Here is a 26,702-nt window from a genome sequence, read left to right on the forward strand (position 1 = left end):
TATGGGACTTGCAGGTACAGTACTAGGGGACGGACCACGTATAAGAACCCTTAGCCCTGGCCAAGCTAAACAGCTGAACCGCTAAACAGGTAGGATGACAGCCGGAAAGGACATTATCCCAGCTGTAGATATATTATTCTTATGAAATATATACTTGTATAAAAATTGCCCTTCAGTTACAGGGAGGGCTGGGCGTCCCATTTAAAATCTACCGTATATACTCGAGTATAAGCCGAAGGCCCCTAATTTTACCCCAAGAAACTGGGAAAACTTATTGACTCGAGTATAAGACTAGGGTGAGAAATGCAGCAGCTACTGGTAAATCTCTAAATAAAATTAGATCCTAAAAAAATTATATTAATTGAATATTTATTTACAGTGTGTGTATATAATGAATGCAGTGTGTGTATGAGTGCAGTGTGTGTATGAGAATGCAGTGTGTGTATATGAGTGCAGTGTGTGTATGAGAATGCAGTGTGTGTATGAGTGCAGTGTGTGTATGAATGCAGTGTGTGTGTATAAGAGTGCAGTGTGTGTGTAAGAGTGCAGTGTGTGTGTAAGAGTGCAGTGTGTGTGTGAGTGCAGTGTGTGTGTGAATGCAGTGTGTGTGTGAGTGCAGAGTGTGTATGAGTGCAGTGTGTGTATGAGTGGAGTGTGTATGAGTGCAGTGTGTGTGTATGAGTGGAGTGTGTAAGAGTGCAGTGTGTGTGTGTGTATGAGTGCAGTGTGTGTGTATGAGTGCAGTGTGTATGAGTGCAGTGTGTATGAATGCAGTGTTTGAGTGTGTGATGCCGAGCTTTGGTGGGGGTGGGCATTTTTATTATTTTGTTATTATTTTATTTTAATAGTTTTTTTGTTATTTTTTTTAATTATTATTATTTTATTATTTATTTTTATTATTATTATTATTAATATTTTTATAATTTTGATTCGTCCCCCATCCCTGCTTGATGCATGGCAGGGAGGGGGGCTCTCCTTCCCTGGTGGTCCAGTGGCATTGGCAGTTCAGTGGGGGAGAGGGGGGCTGGCAGGAAGCACTTACCTCTCCTGCAGCTCCTGTCAGCTCCCTTCTCCTTCGCGCCCGTCCGTGCAGCTCTTCTGTCATCTCACATTGTAAGTCTCGCGGCCGCACTATGACCCCGCGGCTCTCGCGAGACTTACACTGGGAGCTGACAGAGGTGCTGAAAGGACCGGCGCGGAGGAGAAGGGAGCTGACAGGAGCTGCAGGAGAGGTAAGTTACAGCTCTGACAGCCCCCACAGCCCCTGTCTGTATTATGGCAATGTAAATTGCCATAATACAGACACTGACTCGAGTATAAGCCGAGTCGGGGGTTTTTCAGCACAAAAAATGTGCTGAAAAACTCGGCTTATACTCGAGTATATACGGTATGTCATATACACCAGTCCCATGCAATTCTCTTTTTATAAAGACATTTCTTATATAAAATTTCCTCTTGTGTAAAGGAGCATGCACATGGGGCAGTGCTGCTGATTGTCATATAGCATGCGTATGATTCTTTACAATCCCATTTAAAATGTACACTCACAGGAGTTACGCACTCACCCCCGAGGCTGCCATTTGAATGGCTTCATGGATGCCATACAGTTTTCCTGCCACCAAGTAAACGCCACTGGTCCACACGGCACACGCCTCATGTACCCAATGCTCCTGAGTCTCAGCCGCTGGCTCTGGAGGTGGCGGATCGGCAGTCTTGCTACACTGATGCCTCCTTGGTTTTTCGACCTCTGACACCTCTGATTTTTTGTTGCAACAGTAACAAGAGGGCAGTTTCCTTAACAGTCCACGGGCACTAGTGCGGAGGTTGTTATGTTTGATCGAGTCAACTGCTCCACCATCTAGACAAGGCGTTTTCCCGCTCCCTGCCGAGCACAGATTTTCTGTTGCCTTGGGAGATTTCTCTGCGGGTGTCTCCTCTGTTTTAAACTTTTCTTTGGGCCTCGTTTTTTTGTTAGGTAGGCAGTCCATGGGGTAATATGGCCCACAAAGGTCCCCCAAGTCTTTATAATTGGCTGGGCTTCTACAAAGGCAGCAGACAAGGCAACCTGAGGCTACCGATTTGCAGACCAGGGGTCCCAGCTGCATTCTGGAGGAGAAAGGAACAATTCCGTGGCTGGACAACGATACTCGTGGAGATGCTGAATGCTCACTATTTCTTTCCTTTATTAATCTGGTCTCCTCTCCAGGAGTGTTAATAATGGTACAGGTTGTAGTGAATTCATTTCTTTTTTCTACCTGAATATAAGGAGTGAAGTGTCTGACTCTAGTCTCAGTTCTTGTGGGTTTAGAAGACACATACCTGAGCTTGATCTCAGGCTCTTTGGGAGTAATCAGAGGAGCATTCCGTCCCTTTGATCTTCTCTTGCTTGTGGTGGTTTGATTTGGGGGCTTGCTTCGAGGGGAACTCTTACGCTGTCTCTTAGTGTACCCGTTGAAGATAGGGTGTTTTGTTTTTTTCCTAGCTCTGGTCTGGGTTGCAGACTCATCGGGAGAACCTTCCTTAAGCTTAGCCTGCTTGTACTCACTGGACTGATGTCTGCTGCTTAATACAGCATTTTCTGAAAGAGCCTTGTCTCTAGGTGTAAGGAGAACAGAAGCGTTTGCTCTGGCAAGCTTCTTGGCTTCACTTTTGGAAGTGGTTGAGGAACCTCGGGACCTCCCTCTTGTGATCTTCTTCTTCGACACAGCACTCAGTTTATTTGTCCCTACACAGTTCCTCTTCACATCTGCCACAGCATGAGTGCCAAATTCATCAAGTAGCGAATTTGTGGTCATCTTTTTATTGTGAAGGAGTTTTCCTTTTATGGACTTGTTCTTATATCTCCTGCAGGTCAGAGTATGCATTTCAGTATCTAACTTTGAAAGCTCACTTTTCACCAAGTCTTGGTCTAGCATCTTGATTTCAGAATCTACTGAAACTATGCTGGAATCCCTCAAGTCTTTTCCCTGGTCAAGAACATTTAAGGGACTGTTAGCAGGTGTACTGACACAGTTAGATCCTGTATTGATACCAACTTGTTTCTTCTGATTTGGTGAAGTAATCTTTTGCACAATAGCGTCGAGTTTCAGACCCCGGCCCTTTCTGGGAGGCAACACTTTGGTTTTCATGTTTTCAGCATATGTTGGTTGTGAGGTAATCTTCAGACAAACATCTGGGGTCACTCGAACTGAGGGGGTATTTAGGATGACCTTGCAAGTCTTCTTTCTCGCAATGCTGAGCTTGACTTTCTCTTTTTTTGTTGGCTTAATTTTTTTGAATAACTTAGTGGCTGCTTCACACTTTTCCTCTTTCACATTTTTGCTGCGCAAGATCAAGTTTCGTTTTTTGGCCGGCACAGGAGATATAAAGCTTGGCTTTCTTTTTAGAGAATGCAAAGTCCGCTCAGTCGTCTTGCCATTGATTGCAACCCCTGGCTTTGAAAGTTTCATCCTTTGCTTTACTTTTGGCATCAACTTGAAGGTGTCTGGCAGTGTGCAGTTATTTGCAATAATTTTCTTTAGCGAAGTATGTTTTTTCAACACCAGACTCATTCCCCGTTTCCCCTTTCTTCTTTTGGTTTGGAAAAGCTCCTGATTCTTGCTACGAGACCTCAGTATCATGGATCTTTCATCTTTAAGAATGTTTATAACATTTTCTTTAGCTTTTTGACTAGTGGGCAGAGTGCTGGGTGTTTTACCTTGGGGAATAAAAGCATTTTGGTCACTGGGAAGACTCATAACCTTCATTGCGGTTTTCCCACCTCTTCTTCCGGGCTTAAACGGGGCTCTTTGCTTCACACCAAATGCCCCTCCCTTAGTCAGTTTCTCTGGTAAAGATGCCTTCATTCCCACAACAGGCCCATATGCCTGAGGCTCTACTTTTGAAGTCAAAGAACGTGTGCACATCCTCGCTGGTGTTTCTTCAACATGAGGAACTTTAGTTGCAGGAATGGGAAGTTTTGGTTCTTCATCTTCTTTTCCGATCTTCTCAATTCCAATGGCAGAAGTGTCATCGGACTGGGTTTGATATCCTCTATCAGACTCCTTGGATTCTGAAATTCTGCATTGATTTCTTTTACTATAAATGGGCTTCCTATCAAGTTCTTCTTCAGTTTTCAATTGTTGGGATTGATCCTCCAACTTGTGTTCTTCCACTTCAACAATCGGGGCAGGCTCAAGAGTATTGGCCTCTGTTTCATCTTCATTTGTTTTTTTGATCTCTTCATCAGTTTTAATATGCGAAAGTGTGGATTCAAACCAGCTATTTACTTTAGACTCTGTACCAACAGCTGGGCCAAGTAGGATGATTGAGTGACCATCAGAAAGCTGTGGTGATGGTACTAAATTCTCCTTGCCCTCTGAGCTTGGATTTTCTATAGACTCTGGAGTATTAATGGAAGAAAATGCTTCCATGTCTCTTAATTGCTTTGGAGAAGGTGCATCATATATGAAAGATTTTCTGTCTGAAAAGTCACACAAAGAGGAATAGTCTTCAGGTTCCAAGTTGGACTCTTTTTGAGATGGTAAATCAGGAATATCATTAAAATCATCCCCAGTGTAACAATCTCGGGTGTCTTCTAACCACTTCTCACTGTCAGTCTTGCGATCATCTGCGTAGGCTAAATCCTCTGCCCCATCCTTATTGAACTCCTCTCCGGAATCATTCTCCAAAGGGGTCTCCACATCAGGAACATCGAGATGACAATCAGTCTTATTCTCCTTGGTCTGAAACAAGCCTTTCTGTAGGTCCGATGAGCGCAAAGTCAACTCAATGTCCTTCCACCTTAGGCAGGATTCAGACTCATTCTTATCGGACCAGTCGAAGGGATCGGTAGTCTTAGAGCAGGTGGTGTTTGTATTGGAAAAGCTGGTACATGTTGTGCTTGATACAACTGCACTTGTGTTATTTTCTGAACAAAAATTTACAGAATCTTCAGTGCTTTCTGTGAGTTTTGCTGGAATTGGTGTAAATTCCTCTTTTTCAAAGTATTTGTCATTAAAATCCTTTTGATTGGCTGTTTGGGTCTTTTCTTGGAGGTGTTTTTTCAAATCATCTGCAAACTGTTCTGTAGGCCCTTGGTCGGACCATGTATTTTTTGGTGCTGTCTCAGAACAGGCTGTGTGGTTTTCCAGGTTAAACGGTGATTTAGGAGAGTTATTATTCAAGGTAGGAGAATCAACCCAAGCTTTCTCAGCTTTTTCGTTATCAATAGCATCTTGCAGAGCGATGATTTCTGTGGATAGCTCCTCATGGGACAGGGCATTGACTAATAAGTGTGGGCACTCTCTCTCACTGCTCACCAGCTTGGCAAAAGTCTCCAGGGGCAGGTTGGCATGAATACTTTGGAAGGAGTCATCAGATTTGGTAGACATGTTGTCCGGTGAAGTCACAGAACACGTAGATATGGATTCTGGTTTAATTTTGTTGCTGTTTGCTCTGCCTGGACTTCGGCCAGGACCACAGTATAAGTAGTTCCTTTCCAGCTGGTCCTCGGAGCCACTAAGGTAATCTGCATCTTGAATCTCAGTGTGTACAGATTGTGGGGTCCCTAGGGTCTCAGATAGGGGGGTTCCTATTTGATCCGCAGAGTATGTATTGCTGTCAGGACTGCAGTGCTGTCCTTTTATTTGTTCTGGTGTTCTCGGGGAGGTCTTCAGCCCTTTCTTTTGAGGAATACCAGACTTGGATAGTAGCATTTGCTGTACTGTGTTGGATATGTTTTCTACTTGGGAGGTGAGGGCGGTGAGGCTCTGCAGACTGAGGTCTGACAACAGGGTCTCAGGAATTTTGTCATTTTGCAAGTTTTTAGTCTGTGAGTCTGGACTGGAGGTGCCCGTAGGAGAGGGATTTAGAAGTGGCATGTAGTGACTGTGGTCAGAGATGCCCATAGGGAATGTACTGGCACTGTGCTGTTGCTGGCTATACTGGAAGTTCTCAATGTTTGACATTAGAGGCGATGGTGCAGAATTGTATGATGGGGACCTGCCCACTGACCGGGCAGGTGAATGGCTGGCACTAGGACTAAAGGTTTGGTAATACTGTTCTGTGGTCCTACTTGGAGTTTCAGACTGGCAGTAGGCTTGGCCTTGTTGACTGTAATGTTGGTACTTGGCCATGTTTTGGTAATGCAAAGTCTCTTGAGCATGGTGACGTTGTGGCTGCTCATAAGATGCCATCCTAGAAGACTGGTAGGCATGCATAGCTTGTGCCCGCTGATTGGCAGTAGCCATGGCACGCTCATGAGGGGGGTTGGAAGGTGCAGTGCAGCTCTTGAAGGAATGAGAGACCTGGCTGGACCCTGGCACAGAGGAATATGTGGAAACTGTGGGATAACTCTGGTTGAAGTGGGTAGATTGACTAAACGACAATGGAGAAGATGCCACTTCATTTTGCACCTTCTGCCTGGGAAGCTTGGCATAGGGGAGGGATTGTTGCTGTGGTTGCTGTGGTTGCTGTGGGTGATGCAGGTTATGAGAGCGGAACTGCATCTGTCCGGACAGATCTTGGTATCCCCTGCCCTCACCAGATGTCTTCTTGACAAGGGCCCCCTCGTACTTTGTCCCTGCTAAAGTCTGAGATTGTGACCAGTTTTGCAGCCCTTCTTCCCCTGAATATTGTCCAGTGTAGACACTGCCCTCTGGGAAGCTTGCAAAAGACACCCTGCCTTGAAGATGCTGTACATTAATGTGCTTGTCGCCCCGTGGGTACTTCTCCCCCGCGTTGTTCTCGTAGCCTTGATAGGACATCTGGGCATAGTAGCCTTTAGTCACCTGCCTCTGACGCTCACAGTTGAGGGCCGGCTGACTTTGATGCCTGTAATTCTCAAGGCGTGAGGAATCCTGAGAAGCTGATTGGTAGTTCTGCTGGTTGCCGTGGAAACCACACCTTTCCCGAAATGACTGCATGACTTGTTCTTGTTATCTATTGGAAAGAAGAAAAAAAACAGGAAAGATTCAGATACGCGGCTTTTATTCTGTTCCAGCCTTAATCCTGTTAACTCCACAGATACTGACATGCCAAACCCTTAGCAACAATGCCATTGTGTTAACTGTTTGTGTGCTAGAGTGGGGAGCAAGGATTCAGCTCTTGTGCACTGGAAGGGTTAACAGAACACCTAAAATTGTGATATAATGAGTATAAAAACGGCTCACACTGTGTTTACTACAATATATTTGTTGTATTATTTTATACATGTGTGGCATATTATATCTGAATGAATATATTTATTGATTTGTCCACACTTTGCTGCTTACTACTCCTAGCACGGCAAGGTTGGCTAAATGTCACCAAACATGCATTCTGTTTCATGTTTACAAGGGTCTGATGACCGAGTACGATGAAGAATGCAGCCGGGAAACATCTGCAGTGCCACGGTTAGTCCTCACTGCTCCGAGGGGCAGCGGATAAAGTATTACCTCGTTATGCCAAGCACCTTATTGTGCAGTTTTTTTTAAAGGGAACACTATAAACGCAATTGTGAAAAAATGAATTTGATAACAGGGAGCAAATGGTGCTAACAGCTCGTCATACAATACAATGTAAAGACAAATGTTTGTATTGGCTGTAAATGTGGGTACCAGCCCAAATTTCTATCAACCCACGTATCCCTTTAAGTGGAGAATGAGGGTGCAGGACCAGAGACCTCTCTCCCCGTCCATCCCGGGCAGTCATGGACATGATAAGAACCGCATGCATTATTGGAAGATCTCAAACCCCCAGTGTTGGTATTGCTACTGATTACGGCTAAGTAATCGCTCTGTTTAAAACAGCCAATTGCACAAAGTTCCTTCAGCCAGCTGCTGTGCATTGAATCCTGCTTTACCACTAGAATACAGGTGTGCAGGATGTCTGCTTTCACAATATGATATAATAATATAATATACTCGCAGATAGTATGATGTCTCATCACTCATCATTCATCCAAACCTAGTGAGAAATCTGAATGTCTCTCCTTATACCCCTTCAGTAAGACAGCAAGAGTGAGCGAGGGATTCTCACAGTACCACTAGAATGCATGGGTCCAGAGCTCCTATAATATACGTCCTCAATGAGAGCAACTGACTGTGCCTGCATGCAGTCTATTATCTCAGTACCATTAGAATGCATGAATTCATAGCTCCTATAATGTCCGTCCTCAATGAGAGCAACTGACTGTGCCTGCATGCAGTCTATTATCTCAGTACCATTAGAATGCATGAATTCATAGCTCCTATAATGTCCGTCCTCAATGAGAGCAACTGACTGTGCCTGCATGCAGTCTATTATCTCAGTACCATTAGAATGCATGAATTCATAGCTCCTATAATGTCCGTCCTCAATGAGAGCAACTGACTGTGCCTGCATGCAGTCTATTATCTCAGTACCATTAGAATGCATGAATTCATAGCTCCTATAATGTCCGTCCTCAATGAGAGCAACTGACTGTGCCTGCATGCAGTCTATTCTCAAATAACCGTTAAAGGTTAAATTAATGGGTACATTCCTTTTGATCACAGCAGTACTGAGATGGTATATTTCAGTGCACTTCACAAGCATTACAAACCTATTTCAGTAGCAAATGGGAACTTTGCCCGTCAATCAAGCACTGAAAAGGTTAAAAAGCAAGACACCCTGATACTATTCTTCAGAATAACTCACATTAAGTCTTTTAAACACACACTCATAAAACTATCCTGATACCACGGCTGGATGCTTGGCACACTGGCTGACCATGGATTAATCAGACTGGGATAGTTGCCTGTAATGTAAAGTTTCAAGGAATAGCTATTTTGTGGGGAAATAAAAGCAATTTATTTTTAATCCTTTGCCTGCAGTAACACAGGGATTACACAACTGACAATTGTGTCCTAAACTGTAACAAAATGCAGCCAAAAGGAGACAATTCCATCACCTATCGCCTGCATCCAGTTGTGACAGCTGAAGGCTCTGAAGCCCCCCCTTCCCTGACTGTGATATGAACGCCATCTCTGACACCCCTCTTTCTCGCCACCTGTCTCTCGCTCTGAACAGCAGAAATTGTCTGTGTATCAAACAGCCTAAATCTGACCCAACAGATTTACATCCACATACTCCAGGCAATGCTGGCTGTGTGCTACCCAATCAAACCGCCCCCCCCCCCCCCCCTTCACCCCTCGCAGCTTGCCAAATTACATATGGAATATTTGTGTGATTGCTGAACACAAATATTACAAATATGGAGGTGAGAGTTCAACGTCTCTCTATGTTAACTATTCTACATCTATATATAAACTGCAAGAATCTCTATCCACAGTGCAGTTTCTTGTAATAGGGGGGAAAAAACACTTGGAAAACCATGCAGCCAATGGGAGATCAGCATGGCAGGGATTCAAATGCTCATTGGCTGCATATATTTTATCATTATAAATCCTCTGTAACCTTTACAATCCATTATCTGACATCAAAAACATTGGGAAATATTGGTTAAAAAAAAAATTAAAAAATAAACCCAAATATGCTACATACACACACGCTCACAGTAGGGGTATGTGCACAAAATGTTACAGTGGGATTTTAGACAAAGCCATAAGATTGGCGCTGTCACTCTTAGGAACCATTTAAATCAAAGAAAGGTCAATTTCTGGGACAGTAAGGGGGGCATTTGCCCCTTCTTACCCTAAACTGTTGACTACACACACACACCACACACGCTGCAATAAGCAGGTATGCTAAATGCACCCGCACACAAACAAAGCATCAGCAGCCTACACATCTCCCCTGCTGAGGCTCTTGATGTGTGTGTCAGATGTGCACCTGTGTCCCTCATTAGCCGAGGTTACCTACCACTTCTCTTTGCAGCCATCGATGCCAGCTCGGAGGGCCCGTCCTCCCTCCCCCTGTCACTCCTCAGCTGGCTTACTCCCAGTGATTTGTGCGAGTGCAGATCAGCAACATCATTACATGATCTATGCTTGAAGCAGCGCAGAAGGTGCTTTTGTGCAGTCAGACGCTGCATACAAATGAGCGAGATGGAAGTGTGAGGCTTTTTTTTTTGTAAAACTTCCCAATATCACAAGGTGGAGGATGTTGCAGACAGCAGATTAGCGCATAACCCCTTCTGGGCCAGGGAGATGTCAGAGCCTCGTACAACCTCCAGATCTGCCAGACTCTCGTTTCTTACAGTCTGTTTCTATTCCAGAAACCGTCACATATTCTTCCACCAGGAAAACAGATAACAACCGCCACCGGACAAATATCTTCATTATTTTCTATAATGCACGGTTTCTCTTCTAAAATAAACACGCCTCGTTCCAGTGAACTCCCCATACATGTCAATTACCATAATTGGGAAAGTGCCGGATCTGCCCTGGAGACTCCGGGTTTGAGAACTCTTGGCAGGCCTTGGATCAGTACGATAGCTCTGGCCATGGCGGGAAGGGGGTGTAGCTCAATCCGTCCGCACCGTCCCTCATGCTACCATTAACCTGTCTAATTCAGGACTCAATCCCATGTTATGTAAAAAGGAAGGGGAGATCCCCTGCTCCCTGAATACCAATCATTGCCTTAACTAAGTGAAGAATAAGCTGGGCACAATGTTCAGAAACTACAGTTCCCAGAATGCTTAACATTAGATTTTTAAAACTGAAATTAGCAAAAAACGCAATATATATATTTTTTAAACCTACATTCGTGACTAAGTCAGAAGTCATGATGATTGGACTTTATTTTAGTGATTCACAGAAATGTATTTTGATCTACTTATGTTATTCCTTAGTAAATGGTTACTAAATATATTCTGTAGCACTGGTGAAAGACATCGACCATTAATATTACAGAGATGAATTGATACAGAATATTTTGAGACGCCTGTCTACTAATTTAAAATCCAGATATTGTAACAAAGATTCATTCTAGTACATCGAATACCTCCGGTACATTCCTAATAAAATATGGCCAACATGTGGGTAATTTGCCGAATACTTTTGTTGTAAGCAAGTATAACACAACTCTTTGTCAAACTATGGCAATACATTGTTTTGTGGCAGTCCCTGGTGTATGAATGTAAGGGGTATTTGAAATCATGACCGTCTCTTCCTCATAGCTGAATGTTCTTTTGACTTCCCCTCCTGTGTGACTTGGTTGATGGCCAACACTCAAATTACACAAAGTGAACTGTGAGGAAAACAAAGAGGAATTCACATCTGGCAGCTCACTGACATTCTACAGAAACCTTACGTAGCCATCAGGAAGAAGGGCTATGGGGTAAAGTTCCTTTAAAATTAGACACATGTATAAGGAAATAATAATACGACATATAGGACATGTTATATTGCTTAATACAATACACTGCAGACCAGCTTGTTTTCTGAATTATCTCAGTGTATTGTGGGTAATGCGTACAATAGGCATATTCTTTTTTGTGACGTTTATTGAGCGGCATAAAGATATATAAAGGGGCAGGTTCACATTAAGAAGGTACTGATGGTACCACTGACGATTACCCATAGTACACAATCTACAAGCTGAGAATCTTCCCTGTGACCGGGGGCAGCACTGGGAGGGAGCGATGGTAGTTCTTTATATAAGACGTACTAGGCCATTTACCCTCCATTAAAAGGAACTCCATTCACATACAGTATCCTTACACACAGGGTTAGGGTTACTATCTGGGAAACCAATGTCAATTTCAATTTCAATTTCGGGTTTTCAGTTTTGCTAGTTGGGTCTAAAATTTAAAATTCACTCTGAATTGGTTTTAAAACAAGACAATTAAAAATGTAGTGAACTTTGAGAAATACCATCACAGATCCATGCTGGCCAATCACATTGCTCTTTCCATTTCCACTGAAGATGATGCACACATTGTCCTATAATTGGCCACCAATCGTATACCAGAGAAGAGATGTCTAGAATGACAGATCACTTTCAGAGGGGCAAAATAGGTTTGTGTGCCACGCTATGCATGCTGTGTGAATCAGGGACGTGCGGGCACTGGCTGGTATCAGACGGGCAGGGAGTGAACCTGTGTGTGTTAAGACATGCCCCCTTCCTGTGACTGTCAGTGAGAGACAGTTATTATAGCTGCCTCCCTGGCAGCGGTTTTATTCGACGGCTTGGACCAATGGTGCATTTCTATTGGTCCCGGTCCTTCTGCGCTTAAACAGCACAGAGAGGCAAAGACAAGCTCGCCCCCCCCCCTCTGCGCCACCTGTCAGAACAGATACTGCGCACCTGTCACTATTTTATTAAAAGGTGAGCTCCCTCCAGTGCTTCACAATAGTAAAACTCACAGTAATGTTCAGTGTGTATACAAGTGTATCACAGAGCTCCAAATCAATATAACACACTGTAATGTACAATCTATAACTGTGTCACAGGGCTCTACAGCAATAAAACTCACAGTCCTGTGCCGGGTATATGAAGAAATCCCAGAGCTCTACAGCAATAAAACTCACTGAAATGTGTGCAAGTGTATAACAGAGCTCTGCAGTAATAATACACAGAATAATGTGTGATATGGATGAGTTAATCGTAGTGATCTGCATCACAGAGCTCCAGGCTGTGTATTGTGTGTAATACAGAGAGTGTGACGCTGTATATAGTGTGTGATTGGAACGGTGTGTATACTGTGCTAACATGTCTAGTCTATACTTTAAGGGGGTGGTTGAAACCAGACTTTTATCAGCCTGCTGCTTATGGAGAGAAATAGCTCAAACCAAAGGCATAAAAACACATCAATTGATAACTATGTTCTACTGAAAAATTCAATCTACGCAACAGAAAACAGTGAGAACCTCTCACAGCCGGGGGCTGCTCAGAAAGCTTTTAAAATCGCTGTATGACGCTCACAAAAAGAAACGGGCTAGGATCCTATTATTGTAAGTCACAGGATGGATCTGAAATGAACTAATGCACTGCAAGGAGGGAATTGGGTTCATTTATGCCAATGATAGAAGGGGCACAGAAAAAGACAGAGAAAGACAAAAGTGGCACCTTCCTGCCAACATTTGGGATACGGGGGGTCCCCAATTCATTACCCTTCACTGCAATCATGGACCCATTCTTGCCAGGCACATAGGTCAAGGGGACCACCAGTGCTTTTTGGGGTATTTTGTTGATAATTGAATAATGAGTGAATACCTGCATAATATTCATTCAATTTCAAAAGGGGCAATCTAATAACCATAACAACTACTGCTCTTTATGGAGGCTATAGTTTTACAAAAAAATAATAAAAAATGAGGGATTTTGGAACACTGTGAGCCCAACCCCTCTGCCTCTCTATTACAAGGAGTTTAATTTACTCATTATCTGTAGACATTGTTAACAATCACAAGTTGCGCCAAATCACTGCATCCCCTTTCTGTTCTGCTGTTTTGGTCACATGGGATTACATCCACCTTGCAGTTGTTATGGTGCACACTGTGTTCCTTTACACACAACGCTGTATCAATAAAAACAGTATGATAAATATCAAGCTCACTTTGTAACCATCACAATAACAAAGAAAGGTAGGGAGCGGTGCCCGTTGTACACAAGGAGCAGAAGGGGCATTTAAGGAACTCCTATCATAATTATTTTTTTCCCCAAAGGATGTAATGCAAGGCTACATTAGAACCTTAGGACTACTGCAGGGCATAATGTTTAATATGCAACTGTAATTAAAGGGCCGGTATGATGAGCGTCGGTATGGTGCTCGTCTTATTTTTGGTACAGTAAAAATAATTTAACCATTTGAATATAGAGTAAGAGAGCCAGAGTTTGCCTTCACTGGGACACACGGAAGCACAGTAAGTTGTGTGTTGCTATATTCCCGATCTCTATAAACATCTGGTTATATAAAGCGCTTTTCTCGCCCACACAAACAAAACAAAACAAAACAATAAATCACTGAGCTCGTGTGTGTGCTGCGGGGCAGATCAGCAAGGAAGGAGTGAATGTCTGCGCAGACTGCACTTCGCATGACTGACGCGGACATACCATTACTTGTGTTGTATCCTGTGCCAGAGGGTTTGAAAAATCCCACACCTGCTTCTGGCGGGGATATCAGAGTGCGGACAGGCAGCTCTGCCTGGGGTCACCTGCCGCGGATACAGGGACAGGAGAGGAGACAGCCAGGATTAGAACGCTGTATAAGATGAATCCCCTGTAGGGCAAATAAACTGTTACATGCCAGATAATGACAGGCAGACACAGGCTTTTATCTATTACAGTGGGAACCAAACACCGGGGTTCTGGCTGTTAGCAAACCGCAGCTAGCAGGAATTTTCACCAGGTTATGTTCAGCTTTTGGCTGGCAGTGAGTCATGTGAGTTGTAGTTCATTAAAAGATAGAGGTTTACCCCAGCTGTATAATATTTAGAATTTAGGCTCTCACTCGTTTTCACACGCCAAAACGGAGTGCAAGCTCAGTGGGTCAGGCAGCTCTCATAGCACAAAACGCGTAGGGTGGCGTGGGCTACATGGTTGGAGCATTTATTGTACTGTTTGTAACAGATATTTTTTTTTAATTCTTTATTTTTTCATCTTGACAGAGTCAGCGAACATAACAGTGGCAACATGACTTGTGCAAAAGTCAGTTATAGTGCAAAACAATATAACATGTTAGAGAAAGGAAAAAATAACATGCCTTTGAACAATGCGTATTCTACACAAGTAATTACAATTTGGCCGGTCGTCAAGGACTTTTGAAATAAGATTGACATTGCCAGAATACCAGACATGCGTGTAAGTGTGCAGTGATAACTTCACGGAACCATAAAGCGTTCCATAGCATTAGGGTGGGGCATCTGCCGTTACTCAGGGGCATCAGCAGATACCCCCTGTATTGTACACCAGCTATATTCTGCGTCAGATATCTACCAACGTCTACCAGTCCTTTCTTCTGGACTGGGCTAGCAAACAGAGGAAGAAAACAGAGAAAGAGAGAGAAAGAGGGGAAAGTAAATGGAAGGTGGGACCTATTTTGAGTTTATCCAACAAAGGTGTCAAGCACCTGTTTGTAACAGATATTTTAATGATGGATTAATAAAGTTGGATTTCGTTTTAAGTACACAACAGTTGAAGTATGTCTGTGGTGGCTGACATTTTCTGTATACATTGTGTTTTTTCCGGTGGGAAGGACCACATATTTAGCTGCAGGACTGAGGACCCCTGGAATTGGATTTAAACAGTAGCATTGACCAAAGAGGGAGTACTCCTAAGTAAGAATGCATTATCTTGGTTAATGGTTACAGTTATTTTAATTTTAATAGCTTTTAATAGTGACATAGGATTCTTGTTAAAGAAATCTGCAAACCGTTTGTAAATTATTTTATTCTGCTATATTGTTCTTTTAGAGCACCATAACCACTACAGCACACATCATCATACTTCCGCAGTATTATGCCAAGCTGACACGTTATTCGTTAGCTGGCCCACTACTCCCACCTTCTAATACAGAGACTGGGAATTTGAACACAATCTCTGGACAGTGAATGGCTCCTGCAGTTGATTTCATATTGATCCATATTGCGTCCATGAAGTGATGGCGTTAAACTCCCGTGTCACGGGTTTCAGTCCCAGACAAGCTCTCCCTTGGGGTCTTTTTATGTCCTTTGGACACAGATGGTCTCTTTACGATTAAGATTAAAGCAACAGAATGTTAAAGTGGAGAGTAAAGTAAAAACATCTCTAAATATCCTGACATTAATGGCTCAGGGAAAGCATTCATTCCATCACTACTCAGCCACCCCACCCCACATCAAGGACATGGACTACATCCTGAGACTGACTCCAGCATCCTCATTATACAGATCAGGAACTCTGACCTTTTCTTCCGCACTAGAGACTCTGACTTCGGACTCCTCATATACAGACCAGGGAAGACTTCCACAAACTCAATGGAGAGACTGACGCCAATCTTCTTATCATATAGACCACGTGAAATGGACCAAAGTCCTCATCATTACACAGACCAAGTGAGACTGACAAAGGTCCTCGTCATCAAACAGACCAAGTGAGACTGACCAAGTTCCTTCTCATCAAACAGACAATAGGAGACTGACCAAGGTCCTCATCATCAAACAGACCAAAGAAGACTGACCAAAGTCGTTGTCATCAAACATACTAAGGGAGAGATGATCAAAGTCGTCGTCATCAAACATACTAAGGAAGACTGACCAAAGTCGTCGTCATCAAACATACTAAGGGAGACTGACCATGGTCCTAGTCATTAAACAGACCAAGGAGACTGGGCAAGGTCCTCGTCATCAAAACAGACCAAGGGAAAATGACCAAGGTCCTCGTCAAACAGACCAAGGGAGACTGACCAAGGGCCTCGTCAAACAGACCAAGGGAGACTGACCAAGGGCCTCGTCAAACAGACCAAGGGAGACTGACCAAGGGCCTCGTCATCAAACAGACCAAGGGAGACTGACCAAGGGCCTCGTCATCAAACAGACCAGGGGAGACTGACCAAGGTCCTCGTCAAACAGACCAAGGGAGACTGATCTCGCAACACCTTGTGCCACTCTTCTTTATAATCCAATAACATGTCCTTGCACACAAACAATCCTGAGAGGGATTTTGGGAATGGGTCAATCCATAAAGTTTATTCAACAAGCATCTAGTTGCAGTGAAATAGAGTCAGCAAAAGATCAGAGAAAGTGTGATTTCCAACGCACGGAAACTAAACGTTTAGTGAATAAACTCCTGTATGTGCCTCTTCCTAGCTAGCTTACTTAACATCTCTACCTGCCAGATACTGAGCCTATCCCCCCCATCAACACTTTGTCCTTCCCCACATTCAATCCATACATTTTAACTTTCATATATACCAAACCTGGGGTACTACTGATGCTGCAGACCAAAACTCCCACCATGCACAATCAACTCTTTAGAATGCTTCACTGGGCTTTAGACACAGTAGAGAAGTTGGGTACCCCAAGCTTACAATAATTTACATTGCGTGCAGACACAACAGGCCAACAGCTACAGGATGCATATTAGGGCCGCAGATGCTACAGCGACATTGTTATTCGTTATATAAACCTCCTACATATCAAAGGGTTAACTGCCTAAAACAAATACCAGCAATTCAGGCAGAAAGCTTTCTTGCTCATTGTAGACACATACAAACCAGCACTAACCATGTTTAACATACATGAACACACATGTATGAGCTAGTGGCGTGTTATGGGAGAGACTGCTCATGATAGGATAAAGAAAGAAAAGAGATCGCTGCCCTTTCTGGACCGTGACATAGTAAATCAGTCTTGGGAGCTCTGCTGCTCAGCGGAACGTGAGGTTTTATGCTGTCTGTGATTACGTTTCATTGGATCCACATTAAAGTGAAATACAGATAGTGTTGGGGCTGCGCAGAGCTCCATTCCTGATGGATCATTTTTGGGGAATATTTATTGGCATCTTGCTGTACTCCATACTCCAGACCTTGCATTTTTTTTATAGTGTGGATTATGGCCAAGTTGTGTTTTCCCAGAGGTCACTGGGTGAGAAGCAATGTGGGCTTTTAAACTCAGCTCAGAAAATACAAAAAAACAACAACCTCACAGCTGCTTTACTACTGGAGAGGCTGCAATGCAGAGGTGCGTTTAAAGGAGCGCAATAACCCAGCAACGTGTGAGTGCACAGGGTGACAGTACAGTCTACACATAGTGGGTGTGTGTCTGCGAGAGGAACCTATTTAAAGAACCACTGAATGTGTATCTATCTATAGAAACAGACTGTGACAGCCATCTAGTCTGCCTATTATAAAACCTCACATAGATTTTTCTCATTTGTTTCATTTTTATACTCTATAACCCCATATTGCTTCCACTAGAAGGCTATTCTAGGTATCTGCCACCCATTATATATCACTCTTTGCCTTGTTTGCTTCCACGGGAAGACTATGCTGGGTATCTATTACCTTTTCTATATCACTGTTTGTCTTTACTGCGTCAACTGGAAGGCTATTCCAGGTATCTACTACCCACTCTAAATCACTGCTAGCCTTTACTGCTTCCACTGGAAGGCTATTCCATGTATCTACTACCCTTTACTGCTCCTACTGAAAGGCTATTCCAAGTATCTACTACCCATTCTATATCCCTGTTAGCCTTTACTGCTCCCACTGGAAGACTATTCCAGGTATCTACTATACATTCTATATCAATGTTAGCCTTTACTGCTTCCAATGGAGGATATTTGTGGTACTAATTATATTCTCTATACCACTGTCAGCATTTGCTTCCAAAACATCCCCCAGAAAATTGCACCATAACAACTGCAAATAATGTTCACAGTTTTTGAAAGGTTGCATAATGTGAGCATTGTACAACTCCACAGATTATGTCAGCCCTGTATAAAAATATACTGTAAGTAAATCTGTGAAAATGTCATGCCACAACAAAATGCCTGTTGATTATGTGGATAATCTCGATAGAGGCAACACAGGTGTTAGTACGTGAAACGCGTTGATGTTTAATTACACAGAAGCACTGCTACATTCTTTCCATATTGCTGTTGTATGTTGGGCTAGGGATATACTGAAGGAGGTGGGTAGAAAATGATGTATGTTGCATGTGACGGTCCAATAGTCATTTTAAAATCCAAAGAGAAATGCGATAGGCACGTCTCTGACTTCAAAGATGGGGTGGAGACTGACAGCTGCTGTATGATTGTTCCGATTATTTATAAAGCGGCAACAAATTCCGTGGCGCTGTACAATATTTGGACTAACAAAGATGTAGTTACAACGAGATGAGCTGGCCGCACAGGAACAGAGGATATTGAGGGCCCTGCTCAAACAGCCTCACATTCTAGAGTAACCAATCAAACGCTTTCTGTTCTGGGGGAGCAGACGTGCCTTGGAGCTGGCTAAACCTGATAGGAGTATTAATCTACACTAGCTGGATGGACAGAGGCTACCTAGCAGTATGTCCGTGAGGGAATGAACTGTGAGCGTACCAGCAATGAAACTGTTCGCACCGTTCCTTTGAATACCGCCGTGTTGTGCTTGTTCTAAAGACTCACCTTTTTGAAAGCTCTAGCGTCCAATTTCTTGCAAAAAGTTGCGAGAAGAAATAAGTGCCTCCTACGGTTTTACTCACACTGGGTCACTGTCCCACAGGAAATAATTGGGTATTAAATATGTATCGAGTAAGGCAATCTGCATCATACTGTCTCTCGTTTAAATATTCACTCCATTCTCTCCTAGCTCCCAGCAAGCACTGTGCTCTATAAATGTAGACTGGCGATGGCAACGCAGGGGGCACGGGCTGATCGGAGTGAGCCAGGCACCAGCAGAGGCATGTGGGGCCGAGTCTGCGGGCAGAATTCCCCCAAAGGATTCTCAGTACACAGCGCCTTCCCCAGCACTCAGAGCAGCTTACTGATGAAAAATGAATTGCTGTAATTAACAGGAAGTTAATGGCATATCTGACGACTGCGAGGAGGGACACAGTCAGTGGAAGAGTGAAAGGCGAATCAGGCACTCAGTGCTGGCTCTGTAGGCATATACCATCAGCCACGTAAACAGCTCTGCACGCATACATAGACATTGCTCTGCACCAGAATACAGAAATCACTCTCTGTACATACATAGAAGCAGGTCTACACCAAAGAAACACTCTGCAAGAATACACAGACATTGCTCTGCACTAGTACGCCGTAAATGCTCCGCACAAGCAAACAGATATAGTTGTCCTGAAACAGCATCACCTGAATATACAGAGAATATACGGACACTGATCTGCAAAAGCAAACTAAGAGTTCTGCACCAGAACACTGAAACACATCCACAGTAATGCAAGGCACTGCTCTGCACCTGGTACAATGAAGGCTCTGCACAAGTAAACAAACAGAACTAAGATACACAGCATTGCTCTGCATCAGCTGATGGTAACAGCTCTGTGAATAAACAAACATTATGCTACAACAGGAATACTGAACAGCTACATGTGTTCCACGTTAGCACATAAAAAGCTCTGCATGGAATGACACACAATGCTCTGCACTAACACTCAGGAACAGCAATGTATAAAAACAAACACTGCATAGCACACAGGCACAGACACGGCTCTGCACCAATGAACAGAAACAGCAACACACAGACACTGCAACAGCACACAAAAACAACCATGCTCACAAATATAAACTGCTCTGCTCCTGTACGTAACAGATGTGTACCCTTACACTGTCAATACACAGGAACTGCTCTGTGTCAATATACAGCAACAGCTTTGCACCTTCATATTGTCAATGTAAAGAAACTGTTCTACTCCAGTCCTCGGATATAGCTCTGCACATTGACACTAATACACAGTAACTACTCTGCTCCAGTATACAGTAATAGCTCTGCACATTGACACTAATACACAGTAACTACTCTGCTCCAGTATACAGTAATAGCTCTGCACATTGACACTAATACACAGTAACTACTCTGCTCCAGTATACAGTAATAGCTCTGCACATTGACACTAATACACAGCAACTACTCTGCTCCAGTATACAGTAATAGCTCTGCACATTGACACTAATACACAGTAACTGCTTTGCTGCAGTATACAGTAATAGCTCTGCACATTGACACCAATACACAGTAACTGCTCTGCTCCAGTATACAGTAATAGCTCTGCACATTGACACCAATACACAGTAACTGCTCTGCTCCAGTATACAGTAATATCTCTGAACATTGACACCAATACACAGTAACTGCTCTGCTCCAGTATACAGTAATAGCTCTGCACATTGACACCAATACACAGTAACTGCTCTGCACCAGTATACAGTAATAGCTCTGCACATTGACACCAATACACAGTAACTGCTCTGCTCCAGTATACAGTAATAGCTCTGCACATTGACACCAATACACAGTAACTGCTCTGCTCCAGTATACAGTAATAGCTCTGCACATTGACACCAATACACAGTAACTGCTCTGCTCCAGTATACAGTAATAGCTCTGCACATTGATACCAATACAGTAACTGCTCTGCGCCAGTATACAGTAATAGCTCTGCACATTGATACTAATACAGTACCTGCTCTGCACCAGTATACAGTAATAGCTCTGCACATTGACACCAATGCACGGTAACTGCTCTGCTCCAGTATACAGTAATAGCTCTGCACAGTAACACCAATACACTAACTGCTCTGCACCAGTATACAGTAATAGCTCTGCACATTAACACCAATACACTAACTGCTCTGCTCCAGTATACAGTAATAGCTCTGCACAGTGACACCAATAAACAGTAACTGCTCTGCTCCAGTATACAGTAATAGCTCTGCACATTAACACCAATAAACAGTAACTGCTCTGCACCAGTATACAGTAATAGCTCTGCACAGTGACACCAATAAACAGTAACTGCTCTGCTCCAGTATACAGTAATAGCTCTGCACATTGACACCAATATACAGTAACTACTCTGCACCAGTATACAGTAATAGCTCTGCACATTGATACTAATACAGTAACTGCTCTGCACCAGTATACAGTAATAGCTCTGCACAGTGACACCAATAAACAGTAACTGCTCTGCACCAGTATACAGTAATAGCTCTGCACATTGATACCAATACAGTAACTGCTCTGCTCCAGTATACAGTAATAGCTCTGCACATTGATACCAATACAGTAACTGCTCTGCGCCAGTATACAGTAATAGCTCTGCACATTGATACCAATACAGTAACTGCTCTGCGCCAGTATACAGTAATAGCTCTGCACATTGATACTAATACAGTAACTGCTCTGCACCAGTATACAGTAATAGCTCTGCACATTGACACTAATGCACGGTAACTGCTCTGCTCCAGTATACGGTAATAGCTCTGCACAGTAACACCAATACACTAACTGCTCTGCACCAGTATACAGTAATAGCTCTGCACATTAACACCAATACACTAACTGCTATGCTCCAGTATACAGTAATAGCTCTGCACAGTGACACCAATAAACAGTAACTGCTCTGCTCCAGTATACAGTAATAGCTCTGCACAGTGACACCAATAAACAGTCACTGCTCTGCTCCAGTATACAGTAATAGCTCTGCACAGTGACACCAATAAACAGTAACTGCTCTGCTCCAGTATACAGTAATAGCTCTGCACATTGACACTAATACAATGTAACTGCTCTGCTGCAGTATACAGTAATAGCTCTGCACATTAACACCAATAAACAGTAACTGCTCTGCACCAGTATACAGTAATAGCTCTGCACAGTGACACCAATAAACAGTAACTGCTCTGCTCCAGTATACAGTAATAGCTCTGCACATTGACACCAATACACAGTAACTGCTCTGCACCAGTATACAGTAATAGCTCTGCACATTGACACCAATACACAGTAACTGCTCTGCTCCAGTATACAGTAATAGCTCTGCACATTGATACTAATACAGTAACTGCTCTGCACCAGTATACAGTAATAGCTCTGCACATTGACACCAATACACAGTAACTGCTCTGCTCCAGTATACAGTAATAGCTCTGCACATTGACACCAATACACAGTAACTGCTCTGCACCAGTATACAGTAATAGCTCTGCACATTGACACCAATACACAGTAACTGCTCTGCTCCAGTATACAGTAATAGCTCTGCACATTGATACTAATACAGTAACTGCTCTGCACCAGTATACAGTAATAGCTCTGCACATTGACACCAATACACAGTAACTGCTCTGCTCCAGTATACAGTAATAGCTCTGCACATTGACACCAATACACAGTAACTGCTCTGCTCCAGTATACAGTAATAGCTCTGCACATTGATACCAATACAGTAACTGCTCTGCGCCAGTATACAGTAATAGCTCTGCACATTGATACTAATACAGTAACTGCTCTGCACCAGTATACAGTAATAGCTCTGCACATTGACACCAATGCACGGTAACTGCTCTGCTCCAGTATACAGTAATAGCTCTGCACAGTAACACCAATACACTAACTGCTCTGCACCAGTATACAGTAATAGCTCTGCACATTAACACCAATACACTAACTGCTCTGCTCCAGTATACAGTAATAGCTCTGCACATTGATACTAATACAGTAACTGCTCTGCACCAGTATACAGTAATAGCTCTGCACATTGACACCAATACACAGTAACTGCTCTGCTCCAGTATACAGTAATAGCTCTGCACATTGACACCAATACACAGTAACTGCTCTGCTCCAGTATACAGTAATAGCTCTGCACATTGACACTAATACACAGTAACTGCTCTGCTCCAGTATACAGCAATAGCTCTGCACATTGACACCAATACACAGAAACTGCTCTGCTCCAGTATACAGCAATAGCTCTGCACATTGATACCAATACACTAACTGCTCTGCTCCAGTATACAATAATAGCTCTGCACATTGATACCAATACAGTAACTGCTCTGCTCCAGAATACAGTAATAGCTCTGCACATTGACACTAATACACAGTAACTACTCTGCTCCAGTATACAGTAATAGCTCTGCACAGTAACACCAATACACTAACTGCTCTGCACCAATATACAGTAATAGCTCTGCACATTAACACCAATACACTAACTGCTCTGCTCCAGTATACAGTAATAGCTCTGCACAGTGACACCAATAAACAGTAACTGCTCTGCTCCAGTATACAGTATAGCTCTGCACATTGACACCAATATACAGTAACTACTCTGCTCCAGTATACAGTAATAGCTCTGCACAGTGACACCAATAAACAGTAACTGCTCTGCACCAGTATACAGTAATAGCTCTGCACATTGATACCAATACACTAACTGCTCTGCTCCAGTATACAATAATAGCTCTGCACATTGATACCAATACAGTAACTGCTCTGCTCCAGAATACAGTAATAGCTCTGCACATTGACACTAATACACAGTAACTACTCTGCTCCAGTATACAGTAATAGCTCTGCACATTGACACCAATGCACGGTAACTGCTCTGCTTCAATATACAGTAATAGCTCTGCACATTGACACTAATAACGTAATCGTTCTGCTCCAGTATACAGTAATAGCTCTGCACATTGACACCAATACAGTAACTGCTCTGCTCCAGTATACAGCAATAGCTCTGCACATTGACACCAATACACAGTAACTGCTCTGCTCCAGTATACAGTAATAGCTCTGCACATTGACACTAATAACGTAATCGTTCTGCTCCAGTATACAGTAATAGCTCTGCACATTGACACCAATGCACGGTAACTGCTCTGCTCCAGTATACAGAAATAGCTCTGCACATAGACACCAATACACGGTAACGGCTCTGCTTCAATATACAGTAATAGCTCTGCACATTGACACTAATAACGTAATCGCTCTGCTCCAGTATACAGTAATAGCTCTGCACATTGACACCAATACACAGTAACTGCTCTGCTCCAGTATACAGTAATAGCTCTGCACATAGACAGCAATACACAGTAACTGCTCTGCTCCAGTATACAGTAATAGCTCTGCACATTGACACTAATAACGTAATCGCTCTGCTCCAGTATACAGTAATAGCTCTGCACATTGACATCAATGCACGGTAACTGCTCTGCTCTACTATACAATAATAGCTCTGCACATTGACAACAATACACAGTAACTGCTCTGCTCCAGTATACAGTAATAGCTCTGCACATTGATACTAATACAGTAACTGCTCTGCACCAGTATACAGTAATAGCTCTGCACATTGACACTAATACACAGTAACTACTCTGCTCCAGTATACAGTAATAGCTCTGCACATTGACACCAATACACTAGCTGCTCTGCACCAGTATACAGTAATAGCTCTGCACATAGACACCAATACACGGTCACGGCTCTGCTTCAATATACAGTAATAGCTCTGCACATTGACACCAATACACAGTAACTGCTCTGCTCCAGTATACAGTAATAGCTCTGCACATTGACACTAATACACAGTAACTGCTCTGCTCCAGTATACAGCAATAGCTCTGCACATTGACACCAATACACAGAAACTGCTCTGCTCCAGTATACAGCAATAGCTCTGCACATTGACACCAATACACAGTAACTGCTCTGCTCCAGTATACAGTAATAGCTCTGCACATTGACACTAATAAACAGTAACTGCTCTGCTCCAGTATACAGTAATAGCTCTGCACATTGACACTAATAACGTAATCGCTCTGCTCCAGTATACAGTAATAGCTCTGCACATTGATACTAATACAGTAACTGCTCTGCTCCAGTATACAGTAATAGCTCTGCACAGTGACACCAATAAACAGTCACTGCTCTGCTCCAGTATACAGTAATAGCTCTGCACCAGTATACAGTAATAGCTCTGCACAGTGACACCAATAAACAGTAACTGCTCTGCTCCAGTATACAGTAATAGCTCTGCACATTGACACTAATACACAGAAACTGCTCTGCTCCAGTATACAGTAATAGCTCTGCACATTGACACTAATACACAGAAACTGCTCTGCTCCAGTATACAGTAATAGCTCTGCACATTGACACCAATACACAGTAACTGCTCTGCTCCAGTATACAGTAATAGCTCTGCACATTGACACTAATACACAGTAACTGCTCTGCTCCAGTATACAGTAATAGCTCTGCACATTGACACCAATACACAGAAACTGCTCTGCTCCAGTATACAGCAATAGCTCTGCACATTGACACCAATACACAGAAACTGCTCTGCTCCAGTATACAGCAATAGCTCTGCACATTGACACTAATACACAGTAACTACTCTGCTCCAGTATACAGTAATAGCTCTGCACATTGACATCAATGCACGGTAACTGCTCTGCTCTACTATACAATAATAGCTCTGCACATTGACAACAATACACAGTAACTGCTCTGCTCCAGTATACAGTAATAGCTCTGCACATTGATACTAATACAGTAACTGCTCTGCACCAGTATACAGTAATAGCTCTGCACATTGACACTAATACACAGTAACTACTCTGCTCTAGTATACAGTAATAGCTCTGCACATTGACACCAATACACTAACTGCTCTGCACCAGTATACAGTAATAGCTCTGCACATAGACACCAATACACGGTCACGGCTCTGCTTCAATATACAGTAATAGCTCTGCACATTGACACCAATACACAGTAACTGCTCTGCTCCAGTATACAGTAATAGCTCTGCACATTGACACTAATACACAGTAACTGCTCTGCTCCAGTATACAGCAATAGCTCTGCACATTGACACCAATACACAGAAACTGCTCTGCTCCAGTATACAGCAATAGCTCTGCACATTGACACCAATACACAGTAACTGCTCTGCTCCAGTATACAGTAATAGCTCTGCACATTGACACTAATACACAGTAACTGCTCTGCTCCAGTATACAGTAATAGCTCTGCACATTGACACTAATAACGTAATCGCTCTGCTCCAGTATACAGTAATAGCTCTGCACATTGATACTAATACAGTAACTGCTCTGCTCCAGTATACAGTAATAGCTCTGCACAGTGACACCAATAAACAGTCACTGCTCTGCTCCAGTATACAGTAATATCTCTGCACAGTGACACCAATAAACAGTAACTGCTCTGCTCCAGTATACAGTAATAGCTCTGCACCAGTATACAGTAATAGCTCTGCACAGTGACACCAATAAACAGTAACTGCTCTGCTCCAGTATACAGTAATAGCTCTGCACATTGACACTAATACACAGAAACTGCTCTGCTCCAGTATACAGTA

The 26,702-nt window shown here is 43.0% G+C and overlaps 1 protein-coding gene across 4 annotated transcripts in view; it reads right to left on the reverse strand.

Annotated features, from left to right (window-relative positions):
* Nucleotides 1-26,702, reverse strand: part of RAI1 (retinoic acid induced 1) — a 129,183-nt gene that overhangs the window by 9,356 nt on the left and 93,125 nt on the right. For 3 of the 4 annotated variants that reach the window (XM_063430672.1, XM_063430670.1, XM_063430671.1), the window contains one exon: nt 1,566-6,921. In XM_063430672.1, coding sequence (XP_063286742.1) covers nt 1,566-6,905 — 5,340 coding nt within the window. In that variant the 5' untranslated portion in view covers nt 6,906-6,921. Of the gene's footprint in view, nt 1-1,565; nt 6,922-9,801; nt 10,003-26,702 lie in introns of those variants that run through there. The other variant, XM_063430673.1, reaches the window with a different exon arrangement.

The sequence above is a fragment of the Pelobates fuscus genome, chromosome 8 (genome assembly GCF_036172605.1).
Source record: "Pelobates fuscus isolate aPelFus1 chromosome 8, aPelFus1.pri, whole genome shotgun sequence".
NCBI lineage: Eukaryota > Metazoa > Chordata > Amphibia > Anura > Pelobatidae > Pelobates > Pelobates fuscus.